Source organism: Mytilus trossulus, chromosome 2, assembly GCF_036588685.1.
Source record: "Mytilus trossulus isolate FHL-02 chromosome 2, PNRI_Mtr1.1.1.hap1, whole genome shotgun sequence".
NCBI lineage: Eukaryota > Metazoa > Mollusca > Bivalvia > Mytilida > Mytilidae > Mytilus > Mytilus trossulus.
In genome coordinates, this window is record NC_086374.1 from 37,856,225 (window position 1) to 37,873,668 (window position 17,444).

A 17,444-nucleotide genomic window follows, 5' to 3' on the forward strand; every position below is an offset into this window, starting at 1 on the left:
CAACGGACCCTGAGGTAGGAAGTCTTTAGAAAGAGAACGACGTCCAAGGTAATAAGTCAGACATTAAAGCGACTCACAGTTTAACTGTTTCCAAAACGCCTGGGAAGTCTGTCATTACTGATGACAAGCCTAATGAAACAGGTCCTGATATAGAGGAAGATTTGATGGAAGTGTCAACTTCGGAAACTAATCCTCAAGAACGTCAGGAAATGCAGAAAAGTCCAAACATAGGAGAAAAATGTACACTATAAGGCAGAGAAAGAGCGATACACGCATCAGAAGAACCAAACCGACACAAGAACATACCAAGAATGAGAAAAGAACATTATACACTATTGACCTTTTATTTTTGTTAAAGACACTTTGTATTAATTTGTTGGAATAGACTCAGAGAAAATCAACTTTAACTGTTATGTAATGTAATATAAAATCAAAACAAAAAGTCTTCTCTACCCACTAATTCTGATTTCTAAATAATAGAACTTATGTTACTCCCAAATTTGTATATAAACAAATATCATTTTCTTAACACACAAATAAAATCTTGAAACAATTCCTGTAACAAGCAGATATAACAAGGCTGGAAATCTGCGATAGAAATCAATCATCAAATAATTATAATCTTCTGCAATTATGTCTGCTCCCTTTTAATATTAATAACAAATCAATACTTCTGTATATATAAACACATCAAATAACTTTTATCTGCTTAAAAAAGGTTTATTTGTGACAGCAAAATATTTAACTATACAAAAACATAAAAATGCAAGTTCTGTTAAAAAGCAAGTCTCTGAGATATAAACTTGTTCAACTAATATTATTGTCAAACTTTGACTTCAACAAATATAATGAAGATTTTTAAATCAAAAGTATTAATCAATAAAGCTTTCGATATTCTTTTTTTCTTCATTATTTTGTTCCAAAAAAAGCTAAAACATTTGGTAATGGCAATAATTGCTCTGTATGTCATACAGAAATAGTTAAAATTGCAGCTTTATATTTGAAATTAGATTGTACAATGTCATAAACAGTTCTAGAACCAAAATAAATGACATAAAGCACAACTAACTTTGGCAAGCTTAAACTCAAACTTAATATCAGTTTAAATAAACATTTTAAATATTAAATTATAATCCTGGTACCTTTGATAACTCTTTCAATAACAAATCCTGGTACCTTTGAAACTCTTTAAATAACAAATCCTGGTACCTTTGATAACTCTTTTAAAAACACAGGTTTTTTTAGTATTTTTTATATATTTCTTATTTGAAATACTGTTGATTTCAGTATTAATCATAGAATAAAATTCTTATAAATACTTTGAGAGGCTCAGTTTTATTAACTTTTCATTTTGTAAAAATGTCAAATTGTTTTAAGGCATAATTTTAAAAGCCTTAAAAAATATTTAATTTGTAAAATGCCTCAATCTCCACAAGCATACTATAAAATTAATAAAATTTTCTGACATTTTATAAAATGTGTAAATTTATAAAAATGCTTGTAAAATATTCAAAATGTAATTAAAAGCTAGGTTGAAATATCTGAATGAGCTACAGTCATGTGACAAATGATTCCAACTTTATTTATTGTAGCGAAATTAAGGTTTGGTTCAAATCATAGATACCGGTATTAAAAGAAGCATCATAAAACAATTTGAACAAACAAGAATGTGTTCAAAGTACACGGATGCCCCACTCGCACTATCATTTTGCATGTTCAATGGACCGTGAAATTTGGTAAAAAATTTAATTTGGCTTTAAAATTAAAAAGATCATACCATAGGGGACATGTGTACTCAGTTTCAATTTGATTGGACTTCAACTTCATAAAAAACTACCTTGACTAAAAACTTTAACCTGAAACTCCCATTTTCATTTTCTATGTTCAGTGGACCGTGAAATTGGGGTCAAAAGTCTAATTTGGATTAAAAATTAGAAAGATCATGTAATAAGCAACAAGTTTTACTAAGTTTCAAATTGATTGGACTTCAGCTTTATCAAAAAACTACCTTGACCAAAAACTTTAACCTGAAGAGGGACGAACGGACGGACATAGACCAGAAAACATAATGCCCCTCTACTAGGTGGGGCATAAAAATAAATGCTGGTACAAATTAAGCATAACTCAAAAAATATTTCTTATGAAAATCAATCATGTAAAATCTAAATAATGAATCTTCAATTTTTTGATTTTTTTTGTTCAAAATAAAATTATTGGATTCAAAATAATAACATTCAAACCAGAAATGATTTGATAATCCTGAAAAAAAATAAACTATCAAAATTAGCTTATATTCAAGCTGGTAAAGTCAGTATCAAATAAATGGGGAATGTGTCCATTGGACTCATAAGATGCCCTTGCTTGAATATCATATCAAGTTATAAAGGGACATAACTGTTGAACGTAAAAGTGACCCTACCCAAATTTGTACTTGATCTGAGTTTTATGGTAATAAGTACTTTGTTTTAGTTTCAAAAAATCAAGTTGATGCAAACTACGGTAAATTTAGAGAATGGAAACGAAAAATTCAGCATTTTTTCCATTGTGAAGGACCATTTCTCTTAAGAACAGTTAAAGTGACGACCCCAAAGTTCAAACTTGATTTGCATTTTGTGGTGATAAGCATTGTATATAAGAGTCAGTGCATTTGGTTGAGGCAAACTAAAGTAAGAGAATGGAAACAAAAATATTCAGCATTTTTTTCATTTGTAAAGGGGCATAACTCTAAAACAATTAAAGTGATACCCCCAAATTTATACTTGATCTGGCATGGTGTTTTGTGGCTATAAGCATTGTGTATAGATTTCATAGCATTTGATTGGGGATGAATGAAGTCACATGGATTTCATTGATTAATTAATGTAAATGGACATGAACATGTGACGTTGTTACACCTATGGCTGATTGTATTGCTTAACATTTTTTGAGTATTATTTATCCTGTCCATGATCTGGAAAAGTATCAAGTTTAAGATCAAAAGGAAAATGAAGTTATTGTTGGTATTACTCATTAGTAACTTGTGCATTTTTCCTTTACACCTTTTTTTGTGATAATTTTTCATATCATGCTACTCGCTTGAGATGGAAAATTATTGCTAGAAACTAAATAAGCACTTAGCGTTGATAATGAAATTGACATGAAATTGACAAAATAGTCATAGGTAAAATAGCGATAAACAGATTATCATTGGTCATCTCAACTCGATTGCTTTTCTCACTTTGGCCGTCCCAACTCAGGCGAGAAAATCAGTTATCTCCAGATAACAATACTTAGTTTGAGTCACTGAAGTTACATACAATAATTGTTTATCACAACAAAAACCACCACAAATAAAAAGCCACTTTAGGAGTCAATAATCCACAGAATAATGATGATAATAAGTTAACACTATGATTATCTAACAAGGCCCATCCACAGATATGTTCCACATTTTTACCTTCTGTTTCTACAATCTTATGTGTTACTCTGTTGTATCCTGCAAATAAAAAGAAATATACATCTTATTAACCTTTTATCATTTGATACATCTAGTTAACCTTAGAATCTAGTCAACCTTTATTCATCTTATACAATTTGCAATAGAAAAATTGAATGACAATTTTATATAAGTCAAATCCACTTTGAACCCAAATGTACTCAAATACATTTGAGTTATCTGCAATATACTCAAGCTGATTAGATTGATATATGGAGACAATATGTTCTTCATTTTACAATTACATTTACATTTACAAAAATCAAGCTGTTTATATTATTACATTGAGCAGGAAATTTTCATGTGCAAACCCCAAGAGTTACAATGTATCTAAATTAAGTTGACTGTCATAAAACTGATTTTAAAAATATTGATATTAACTCCTTATACAGTTCAATACCTTTTATATAAAATATGAGCACAACATCCACAACAATTGCTAATAATAAAGTACATAACCTTGATCATCATGCAAATGTTTTATGACTGTATCTAGATTAAAGTAGTTCATATCAGAACAAACAGTTCTCTTGGCCTTACTATTCAGTGTTGACACATTGGTAGCAAATTGAAATGAAACATGACTCAAATAGCAAACAGCTTGAGTATAATTTGCAGATAACTCTTTTTTTGAGAGCATTAAGGTATAAGGTAGATTTTACTTATAATCTTTATTCAATTTTCCTGTAGCAAATTCTTAAATTTAGACAAGATCATATAAATATGATAGTTTCTTTACTCGATAGTAAAGCAATTGATTATATTCCTAATTACTGCTCTGGTGTCTATAGCTGCATCATCATTCATGACATTGCCATTGGTTTCTACCCAATAAATAAGCCTTCACAATTTTAAAGCTATGAAATAAGACATAACAGTAGAATAAACAAAGCATTAAAATGTATCCTGTACATGTATTTCTAAATGTTTCTTATACAGATATTCAAAACTAAAGTCATGGTGTAAAAGTAATTACATGATTTGTAGGACATGATCAATACACCTAAATCTTTAGTATGGAAGTAAACATCACTAGATTTTTTCAAAAGGTTCTTTTCAATAAATATTATCAATCTTCAGCTGAAGTCTTGGAACAAATTTACTACATTTCAATATAAAAATATAAAACAAGTGAAACTGCGAGCTACTGCTCACTGATGAAGCCCCAGCCGCAAGTGGATAATATTAATAGTGTAAAAATATGCAAGTGTTCGGTAAACAGGAAGTTGTCAAGTGATGAATCTGAAAACCCATCACACAGTATAGCTGACTTAGACCCTGTTCACACTAGCATTTTGTTTTATCAATCTAATTTGAATTGATCTATATAAAACCAGTTAGTGTTAACATTATCTTTAATTATATCGATTTCTATCGTTCTAATCTGAACCACTGCGTTCACACTACAATTAAAAACGCAATCGGTCTAACCTTTTTGCCCGTAAAACTGTAAACAATATGTATAAACTGATTTATCAAATTCATGTGTTGATACACTGATACACACACTTGGAAAAAAATTGGATAAACTTATTGTTGTTTCTCTTGAATTACAAGTTAAAATTTTTATACTGGTGTTATTGCAGTTTTCTTTAATTTTGAAAAAAATAAGTGTAGCAACGAAGTTACAACACAACGCCGGAAATACTGCGGTTCTTGCAAAGAAAAAAATCAACATAATAAAAAAAGACACAGATTTCGCAAATCTATGCCATGACGAAGACAACATCTTTACAGTTTCTTTTAAAGGTCTTTTATGGGTTAAACAACTTACCTCTGAGTAAGTTTTGCCGCTATACATGCACATACGTTATTTTCGATTCAATTGTACTAGTTTAAACTGATCTCTGCGTTCACATCTAAAGTAAGATCGGTTTACTTTAGATCGATTCAAACTAAACTACCTCTTTTGGTGTTTTAGTTTAGACCAATTGAAGATCGATTCAATGCGTTCACATTAGTCCATAAACCGATCTAAAGTGAACTGGTCTTGTTTAAATCGATAAAAATGTCCTAGTGTGAACGGGGTCTTATATAAATCCTGAAACCAAATTTCAGAAATCCTTGTATTGTGGTTCCTGAGAAAAATGTGACGAAAATTTTCAACTTAGCTATCATGTGTAAAATCATACAAGTGTTCGCTAAACAGGAAGTTGTCAAGTGATCAATCTGAAAACGCATCACACAGTATAGCTGACTTAGATAAACCCTGAAACCAAATTTCAGAAATCCTTGTATTGTAGTTCCTGAGAAAAATGTGACGAAAATTTTCAACTTGGCTATCAGGTGTAAAATCATACAAGTGTTCGGTAAACAGGAAGTTGTCAAGTGATCAATCTGAAAACGCATCACACTGTATAGCTGACTTAGATAAACCCTGAAACCAAATTTCAGAAATCCTTGTATTGTAGTTCCTGAGAAAAATGCAACGAAAAATATTCATGGGACGGACTGACTGACGGACGGACAGACAGAGGTAAAACAGTATACCCCCTTTTTTAAAACGGGGGAATAATTAAGAAAATATCTAGTGAAAAGTAAATTTCTAATTAAACTTTACAAGTCTCAGGTTATGGGCTCAGAGATTGTAAACAATAAATCTTACAGAAGGAAATAATATTTACTAACTACAAGATATGCTTTAAATTTATCTATACATTAGAGTGCAAAATGTTAAACAATATAATTAATTTCCCATAAATTTAGAATTTAATGAACTTTATTCAGCTGTGAACTTTATTGCATGTTAAAAACCAATACACCAATTCAACTTCAATTAAAATTCCACATTAAAAATGATATATACTACTCTTAAACTGAAACCTATCTTTTTTGTGGCTTTCTGCCCAGTTAAAACAAAGAATAAGAACACTTATAAATAAACAGAATATTTTTTGGACATTAAACAATTCCAAATTTATTTTCTTTGCATGTATTGCATTAAAATAAAAATAATTCATCATTACTCTAACATGTCTAATGGGTATTTTTAACAATGATTTTATATTTAAACTGTTTTGCTCACTGAAAATTATACTTAAAAATGTCCTACACGGAAGAAATAGAAGAGTACACATGCTGAAATGCCTTGCTTGATTAATGATTGAGATTGAATTTTATGATAAAAAAAATTAAGATCAAGGTCTAACTACATATATCACAAAAACTTTCCATTATTGATGGTCCAGGTCAGACTTACCCTATCTGATAGACATTAATTTGAACAACAAATACAGGGTTCCAATGTCTCCTATGGTTGCATATATTTATATGCTATAAAAGGGCAATAATTCATTTTTTTTTAAATGTTTTTTAACAAATTAAAAATATCTTTCATGTACAGAAACTGTATGCATAAGATTACTAACAGTTAACTTGCCATTATTGATGGTTCAGAACAATGTTACTAAGGTCAGACTATCTCTATCTGAAAGACATTTGAACAACAAAATCAGGATCCAAATGTCCCCCATGGTTGCACATATTTTATCTACTAAAGAGCAATAACTCAAATTTTTTTTTTAAATATTTTTTTAACAATCTAAGAAATATCCTTCATGTACAGAAACTGTATGCATAAGATAACTAACAGTGATTTTCCAGTAACAAAAAATGTAAGTGTGACGATGTTGTAAAAAAGCAATGTTTAAGTATTTTTAAAGAAATGCTTCTAAATTCTCAAAAATGCATTCTTATACCTGAATTGTAGGTAACCAAGTGAATGATATTTAAAATTGGACATAACCTCAGTCAGAGAAGTTTGAAAATGGAGGCCACAGGCACAATAACCAACTGTTTTAGACGTGCTGTTTTACCCCCCAAAATATGCATTGTCAGCCTAAGTTATATAATGGAAGGGTGATGAGTATGGTATATAAAGCATATTTCAGCAAAAAAATCTATGGGCGAAGGGTGGTGATACTGTCAATTTTGCAGAAAACTGTCATTTATTATGCAGAGTTCTACAAAAATTCAAGATTTTACGAAATTCACCTTCAATATGAGGTCATAAAAAAGTCACTAATAACATAATTGGTGAATACTGTGAAAGTACTTTAATTCGTGGGTATCAATTTTCGTGGTTTGAGCAATATTTACATGTTCGTGGGTTTTTAAATTCGTGGATTTTTAGTTTTCAAAAAAAAATTAAAACCTATAAAAAACGAAGGTTACAAACAGTCTGGATTGAAGAAAATTGCAAAGTAAACATTGACCCGTGTAAATTGGAGTGATAACACTAATTAACCCATGGTAAAGTGATCAACAGATTAAAGGTGTTAATTAGGCCATAAACATGTCACCTAAAGAAAACAGTAACATAAACAAATGCTATAAACGTATCATGAATTGTCAAATAATTCTTATCAAAATCAAGCCCAGCATGAAATTATTATTTCCCATATGTATGTCAAATAATTCTTATCAAAATCAAGCCCAGCATGAAATTATTATTTCCCATATGTACGAGAACTAGGAGGATAAAAAATGAACACTTTATCATTCTAGCATATCAAGTCCGGAAATCTGACTTTTATCGATCAAAAGTATTTTTTATTAGAATTTAAAGATCCAAAGTTGTACAGTTTAGGTTATTAAAGATTAAATGGGTATAATTCTGCATGTGCTTCTATTCTTTGACTACTATTATTCTCAGATTGGCGTTATTCAATATATTCTCTAGATCATATTGATCAGTAGTCAAACCTACCGATGGGGATCTTTCCATGTCTTGATTTGGACAATGGTTGTTTTATTTCGTTGGACACTTAAATTCGTGGATAAAGTCATCCACGAAAACCACGAAAATTGGTACCCCACGAATAAAAGTACTTTCACAGTACCTTTTTTAGCTGCAAATTAAACTATTGGACATTTTAGCATAGATGTCTTCATCAAATTTTCAACACATTTATGACTATGTAGTGAAAATTTAAGATTTAAAATTAATAATCTTAAATGATAGAAAAAAATAAGACTTAAGGCCACGTTGTCACAAAAAGGGTAAGCCTTTTTTTTTAAATGCTTTGGGAATGATATATTGAGCACTATCCACCTATTTCATGAAGTTTATGCACTTTTTCATCTTAAAGGTTGAAAAAATTGAACTGATCCCTCCCATATAAGACTATGAAAAGTGAATAATCGATCCCCGACAAACCAGTTGATCACATGGTCGATATTGTACAGCTAAACACTGGAAATTTGAAAATTTGAAAAACAATAGCTCTGATGTTTGATTGGATATTGCTGCAGAATGCCCAATAGCCACTGAAATTGGATGGTGCTGAATACCGTAGCGCTAAAAAAGCATGGGGAGAACAGTAAAATCTTTAAATTGACCCTTTGTCTAATTAAAAATTTCTAAACAATTGAATCACACACTGACTGGAAAAAAATTGTTGGTCCTATAGCAGTTTATCAAACAAAACTTATTTTGATCATTGAGAAGCTCATGTGGCAGATCCAAGGGGGATTCCGGGGGTTGGAACCCCCCTTTTTTTTGGCCGATCAATTCATTTGAATGGGGGCATATAGCTGGAACCCCTCATTTACTCTGTGTTGGGACCCCCCCTTTTAAAAATGGCTGGATCTGCCCCTGAAGCTTGTTAATTCCCTTTACAATGGAACATGATTTTTAAAACAAGAGTATGGGTACTATTTACAAGTAAAAGGTTGTCTAAAGTCTTCAAGATGATATAAAATCATCCTACGAATTTTTTTTAAAATAATACAATATGGTTGTAAATTTAGCCTATAGTGAATAGGTAAACTCCTTTCAAACTTGTGCATATGTGTGAATAAAGCTGTACCAATACTTTGAGATAACAAAGTTAAATGCACTATGTGCAGTATACTATGTACTTACCAGAATATTGAAATAAAGCACCAAGGTAGGAATCTATAGTGGATCCTAGAACTCCTGCTATAGTACCTAACAGTATGATAGGCCATTGAGGTGGACATTTCTGTAGGTATTCATCTGACAATGAAAATATTAATGTCAAATAATAGGCCACACCCACCACTAATCCTCCAATCAAACTGCAAAAAGTTCCAACTAATGATACTCCACCATTTGTTCCTGCAGGAATATTTATTATAAATTAAACAATTTAGGACATGGATTAAAAGACATATTTCAGTTATCATACTAACAAACTTGTGAAGGTGATGCTCAATAATGTCTGAAATTCTTGTTGAGTGAGAAAGAGAAAAATTGTTATAACAGCTGGCATTGATTAGTTAATTGTTTTATATATAGATTCAAGACCGTTCGTTTTCCCATTTGAATGGTTTTACACATGTCATTTTTGGAGCCATTTATAGCTTGCAATTTGGTGAGAACCAAGGCTCAGTGTTGAAGACTGTATTTTGACTTATAATGGTTTACTTTTGCACATTGTGACTTGGATGAGAGAGATGTCTCATTGGCACTCATACAACATCTTCTTGTATCTAGTTCAGTAATTCCTATATTTGTCATGTTTGTAATGTAATAATTTTTAAGGATTGAAAATGTAAACAAATAAATAAATCAACACTGCTCAAACTCAATTTGAATGAACAAACAATATGTAATATTCAGCAAATATTAAAATATCTTCAATCTTTAATTTTACCTGCTTTCACAGGAGAAACCAATACACATCTTACCCACCTTTTGGAACTTTTCTGCATGTTGTTATAAGTCTAGGTTGTGTATTATACTTAAAGACAGTCCCAAGCTCTGATGCAAAAGTATCACCACAGCTACAAGCTAGTGCTCCCAAGACAGCCATTGAGAAGAAAGAAGGTGTATATCTCTTAGAAAAATCTACTGGCATTTCTCCTACCCCATTATCTAACATGTATATCATAGCAAACATTGATGCTATACCTCCATTACATATAACCTGTACCCAGTTTCTTTGTCCACCTGTAAATAAAAACCATATGTATCATGTTAATTCAGGCCACTACAGATTTACATTAATAAACAAATTTGTAATACTATTACATGTCAATCTAATTAAAAACCGATCTCTTATTGCTCCCATTTTCTAATATGTCGTGTGGGAGATCTAACCAAACCCACTTTGAGGTCAATGAAAATGAGTCTTCCATGATCTTGAAAATTTATCATAAGGTAAAGGAATGTAACTCATTTTAATTAAAAAGAAATCGTCAGTCCAAATAATTCATAAACTTTTTTGATTGGCTTATTAATAGGTTGTCAAGTCATTTGCATATCATTATAAATTCATAACTTCCAGTTCACTCACATGTGACCTCAAAGCGGGTTTCGTTAGATCTCCCACGAGACAAATCAGAAAACGGGAGCAATGAGAGATCATTTTTTTATAGATTGATTATATGTAACCATGCTGGTTCTTTTTTCAAATTATGTTTTAATTGTATTGTTAACTACCGTAATACATTTGCAAAATATTGATTCATAACAAACCAGTGTGACGAAAGACTCAAATGATAGCTTTAAAACCAGGTTAAGATATTCTACTAATTTGAATTACTGCATCATTTTTCAAAAATTTTGAATCAGGAAAAGTTGAATATTTACATCACATACCATAGATTTATTGCAACTTGATTGTGATTTATTCTTCCATTTGATATGCATGATGAGAGTTCATAACCTTGAGAATAATACATGTATCACCAAAATATTTTTCCTATTATTCTTCGTAGAATGAAGCATAAAATTATCAAAAACTACAATATATAATAACTTTATCCTTTTGGAAAAAGAGTCGCACTCTTTATACATAAGTCCAAATCCATTTGAGTATCCCTGTATAAGCTTCAACTTTAGTTGTTCAATGTTTATATAAAATTAAATTGTATTACATTATTCAAAAGAAAGTTTAATAAAGTTTTGTTATAATTTGTTTGTCTGTGTTAATAAGTATCATTTTTTCAATACTAGAATATTCAAGATTGTTTACCTTCTTTAAAATCTTCTTCCAACTTCTTCTTCACCAATGACTTGTATTTAGTTGCCTTTGAGGCTAACAGGAAGAATGTCAACAGTGAAGTGAAAAAACACAAGTTGCTAATGGTCAACAGGAAACCAACTACAATACCTGAAATCACAAGACACATGTTACTAATGGTCAACACCAAACCAGCTACACCACCTGAAATCACAAGACACATGTTACTAATGGTCAACACCAAACCAGCTACAATACCTGAAATCACAAGACACATGTTACTAATGGTCAACACCAAACCAGCTACAATACATGAAATCACAAGACACATGTTTTTAATGGTCAACACCAAACCAGCTACAATACCTGAAATCACAAGACACATTGATCTGTAACTCATCATGGTTATTTCGTATACCAAAAATCAGCCCAATATCTGAAGGCGTTAAGAAAAAAAGTTCGTATAACTGTGATTTTCAACAATTTCTCAAAGTCCAAAGCCCGTTTTTTCAGCAAAAATTAGTGGAGCAGAATGAAATTTAAACTTGATCTGTAACTCATCATGGTTAACTCACATACCAAAAATCAGCTCAATATCTGATCTGTAACTCATCATGGTTAACTCAAATACCAAAAATCAACTCAATATCTGATCTGTAACTCATCATGGTTAACTCACAAACCAAAAATCAGCCCAATATCTGAAGGCGTTTAGAAAATAACTCTGTATAATGGTTTGTTGCAGAATGACGGATGTATAGAATTTCAGAACTACAGAATTACGGAATTACGGAATTATGGAATTGTGGAATTTCGGTATTTCAGACAACTATATGGCATGGACAACTTCATAAAATTCAAAATGAGAGTTCAAATTATTGCGTTAATAACCCTGTCGCATTTTTACAATAATAAAAACACAGCAAAATATTTCTGAATTTACAGTACCAATGATGTGGTCAATTATTTCTTACATATCAAACATTAAATAGTGAATCAGAATAAACTTACCTGCTACTGCACCAGATTTGTCCAAACTTTTCTTTCTCAAGCCATACCATGCCAATAGTAAAGAAGCAAATATAGCTACCAGCCATCTCCATGCTGCTATGTAGGAACTGTAATCTAAAACATAAATGCATACAGCTTCAATCAGGCCTCACTGAACTAGTTTAAAGAAAGGTAAACTTAAAAGATGAAAAAAAGCTGAGAATAAAAGTATGGAGATGAGGTAAGATTGCCAATGAGGCCAGATTTTAAGTGACACAGATAAGCAATAATGAGTTATTGCACTGCCTTCAACAATGGAAAATTTTGCACATCCAGTATGTGCCTTTTGGTGCATGGTTTAACAATGTTTAATACGGATGATGTTCTTTTGATAGAACCAATAAAGGCAGCCATCACAAAGATTTGATGCAACAATGAGCATATCCATTTCGGAAGGTAAACAATTTCAATCTGCAATGTCCATTTGGATATAACACAATCTTTCAGTCATGTCAGTGACTGTCATGCCTCAGGTAATAAATACTTGAACCAAATGATTTTGACATTTGCCAACATATGTAACATTGTAAGTTGACAATGTTTTGGCTATAGACAAATGATAGACATGACACTGATGAACAGAATTTAATTTTTTTTTGTTGGTAAGAAATGTTACTGGCAATTAATGAATATAAAGCTATATATATAGTAAAGTATCAATAAATTTCAATATACTCACAATTTTATTTGTACATAACAATGCTAAGGACATGTGGAGTAAACATCAATGTCAGAGACAGTTTGTTTTACCAAAACATGACACAAATAGATATTTGTTGGAAAAAACTATTTTTCTTACTGGTTTTGTGATATGTTTTCTGTTGTTCAGAATTATTTTTTTGTAATTTGGTTTTCATGGTCTAACTTTTATTTGAAATCTGTTAGTTTTCATACTTTGATGAGTTGAGCCTTTTTTTCAATAAATGTTTTATAGTGTTTCCCTTTATGTTGTATTGTTACACCAATGTTTTAGGTTAGAAAGATGGATGGTGCCAGATAAAACTTTCATACCCTTTGCATTTGTGTGCACCTTTCTAAAGTCGTGAACCTAATGTTCAGTGGTCATGGTGGTTGTCTTTTGTTGATCTGGTTAATAAGTGTTTTTTGTTTCTCTGTTTTTATATAGATTAGATCGTTAATTTTCCTGTTTAAATGGTTTTACACTTGTTATTTTGGGGGCCCTTTATAACTTGCTGTTTGGTGTGAGCCAAGGCTCCATGTTGAAGCACAAACTTTTATCTATAATGGTTTACTTTTACAAATGTACGGAGAGTTGTTTCATTGGCACTCATACTACATTTTCTTATATATATATTTCATATTGTCTAAATGCATATATGAGGCTAGGAATGGGGTACCCCACATGAGGAATGACGGTAAAATATTTGTTAAAATAATATCATCATCAAATAATTTCTGCATTTGATGTTGACTGTATCTACAGAATGTGATTTGACAAATGGTGATAATAATATCAGGCTCATATCATGTATATGGGTAGTAATGGGGTACCTTCATGAGGTATAATGGTAACAATTGTTGCTAAATGAGGTTAACAGTAATTTTTAGTGCATGACAATTAAATGTACACTTTCTATAAGATGATAGAAACATCAGCTGAAATTGAAGAATCATGCTATTTTTTTCCCAAAAATAACGGTAACAATAATTATTTGAGACATCTGACGAATGAATCACGACAAAGATAATTTGAAGAAGCACAGTACAATTTTGACCAATTTGACACTAACAATAGCCAAATGACAGTTTGACACCTGACAGTAAAGGGCATTACCACCCTCTTATATGATGCAGATACTAGTTTATATTTGTGACCTCTAGAATATGATTAACTTATTTTTTTTTTTAATGTCTAGGTTTGAATTATAAATTTGTGTATTTATAAATTTTATTTAAGTTATTCTAAAGCAAAATAAAAATTATGTGTGTTTCCTATAATTTTTCCCAACCTACCCTGGTCTAGTGTTATAATTATTATTAACAATCCTATGTCTGAAAGGGAATTGAAATCTATTTGTATGTATATTGAAGAAGCTCTTGATTTGAGAGATCATCATACCTTTTCATCAGATAATAATCTTTTACAGTAGTTCGTGCATATACACATATATATCTTATATTGTGTGTTTTCAGTAAATTTATGAAACATAGAATAATACTGATGTATAAGTTTATGGTATCAATATCAGTTTATTATTTAAGAATTGAATGCTCTTGTAAATTTATTGGGGTGTAAAAGCATTGACCCAAGTACATTTTGTATTAAGCGAAATGTGCACACGGTCAACGTTTTTACAACCCTTTAGAGTTATAAAAAAAATGCATTCAATACTTATAATTACATTTTTACCTGAAGGATCATGAAAACACACCTTTTATAAAGTTTTTATTTCATTTACCTGTGTACTTTATTGTGGGACCTCGTGTTATCATGAATGAAAAGTTGCATTTAAGAATTGAATGCTTCTTTTTGTAAATTTATTGGAGTGTAAAAGCGTTGACCGAAGTACATTTTGTATGAAGCGTGGAAGCGCTTCATTCTAAAAATGTACGCACAGTCAACGCTTTTACAACCCTATAAAGTTACAAAAAGAAGCATTCAATACTTATAATTACATTTTTTAGGTAGGATTATAAAAACACGATTTTCATGAAGTTAAATTTTTAAATTAAATTCACCTGTGCACTTTATTGTGGGACCTCGTGTCATCATGAATGAAATGTTATTGTCTCATGCAACTGCTTATGGAATAACATGTGATGTGCAATTAGCCAATCAGAATAACGTATTATAATGAAACATACATCTAATGTAATTATTGTGTAATGAAATTGATTTAGGAATATCACGAAATTGCTAGTTAGCCAATCAGAATAATGTATCATAATGAAACATACATCTAATGTAATTATAATGTAATACTATACATAGAATTGGCTTATGACTTGTTGTTACATGCATCTTTATTTTATTTATATGTTGTTTAAATATTATAATTGTCTATATTTGGATCAACCTCGAGCCGTCTAGGGTGCTCTTTCCAGAATATTATATTCAACATATTTCTCACTCAATGACAACTAATTTACCTCCACTAATAAAAGCGTAAACAACACTAGTTAACCATAAAACCAAACTTATTGGAATGCCAATAGCTAATATAACTGCTAAAATCATCTTCAATTTCTTGACCCCACTTTCAGTTTCACTTTCAATTTAACGTGAAAGGGGCGGTAACTTTTGGTGACTTCCGTTGCGGGAAAAGCCGGTCTCTCTAATTAGCGACAAGAATAATTTTAGCGACAAGAAGCGACAAGAAGCGACAAGAAGATTTAATTTAGCGACAAGAAGCGACAAGAAACTATTTAGAGTCCATTTAGCGACAAGAAAACATATAATATTTACATAATATTTTATCATTTAATATGTATAACAGCCAGTATTACATTTACACTGTTGTGTTTTAGAACATATTATTTATCTTATAATTTGGTTTTTTAAACTTTTTTTGTACAATATATACAGAGACATATAATACACTGATATATATTAAGCTCGCAAAATGAATTATGTGTGCATCATTGTCCTGAAAATACAGACATAAATTGTGAAATCCGAAAACTGAAATCAAACAAGAGGAAAAGAAAATTAAAATGTTGATAATTATTTTCATCTTTTTTTTGGGGTGTGTATTGCCTCATTAAACGATATTTATCATGTTTATGCATGCCATATCAATTGAAGATTAAAGGAAACTAATGACAATCTTGAGTTTTCAACAGGTCTTCACTATTTACAATGATTGTATATTCTGGCGCATGTAATTGTATAGTCTGACGCGCGTACAAAGTTAAAGGTGTTAATTGGATGTTATTGTAGCAATAACACAAGGGACACGCTCCTCGTTAATCTCATTTGATGTTCCACATTGTGTGTACTGTTATTACCTTCGGGTTAAGCCACATCTAATGTTGTTCTTATCAAGAACATTGAATTATACTGTTAGAAAGGTAATAATATTTTATGTTTTTAAAAATAAAAAAATAATAAAAATATGGACCCAAGGTAGAACCACGTTCTCGTCGTGGGGTCTGGAAAAACGCTTAAATAATAAAGATGGCAAAGCGTGGTTGAGAGTTCAGGATTACAGCTAGAGCATAGCATTAGGTAGTCCGAGATTACTCTGACGTCCAACGGCTGTTATGCCAGACAAGCTGGGGCCGTGGGACGTCAGAGCTTGTCCCGTATCAAAAAGTGGATATTTGCCCACCCAAAATGGATGCGCTACTTCATCGCTTCTGGAGCCGACTGAGGGCCTTGGAATTATATAAATCGGGCATCAATCTCTTCATTTTTCATTTATCTTTTCATATATGTAAGTTTCACCTACCTGCCAACCATTATTTTTCTATATTTTAACAGTTTTTAAAGAGACCCGTCGGTTTATGCATTATGCCTTTCATTTTCAAAGATTATCACGTGACCACGAGAAAACAGTGCAAATAACCATAATGTAACTCCTCGTTCATTTACGATGCAAGATACCTAAATGTCCGAGAGCTTCCGATTGTTATCGTGGTCGGCACTAGATGCTTACTACCAATCTCCTGTAAAAGGAGGTGAAAAAACGTGGTTGCTTCTAAATGTTAACACATCGATCTCCTATAAAGGAGGTTAAAAAATATAAATATTTGCATATTTGAGTCTCGAGGCCACGAACTCTCTCGTAACTTGACGTCCATTTGAAAGTGAAAGTCAAAATGCATAAACCGACGGGTCTCTGTAAAAACTGTTAAAATATAGAAAAATAAAGGTTGGCAGGTAGGTGAAACTTACATATATGAAAAGATAAATGAAAAATGAAGAGATTGATGCCCGATTTATATAATTCCAAGGCCCTCAGTCGGCTCCAGAAGCGATGAAGTAGCGCATCCATTTTGGGTGGGCAAATATCCACTTTTTGATA

At 31.3% G+C, this 17,444-nt stretch overlaps 1 protein-coding gene across 1 annotated transcript; it reads right to left on the reverse strand.

Annotated features, from left to right (window-relative positions):
- Positions 1–444: 444 nt before the first annotated feature.
- On the reverse strand, positions 445–15,701 carry LOC134707141 (transmembrane protein 19-like). The gene is made up of 6 exons (XM_063566678.1): positions 15,568–15,701; positions 12,418–12,531; positions 11,419–11,556; positions 10,134–10,391; positions 9,342–9,557; positions 445–3,475 (listed from the first exon to the last, which is right to left on the reverse strand). Exons 1-6 carry the CDS (start codon positions 15,653–15,655, stop codon positions 3,309–3,311), a joined length of 981 nt encoding a protein of 326 aa, XP_063422748.1. The 5' UTR covers positions 15,656–15,701; the 3' UTR covers positions 445–3,308.
- Positions 15,702–17,444: the final 1,743 nt, after the last annotated feature.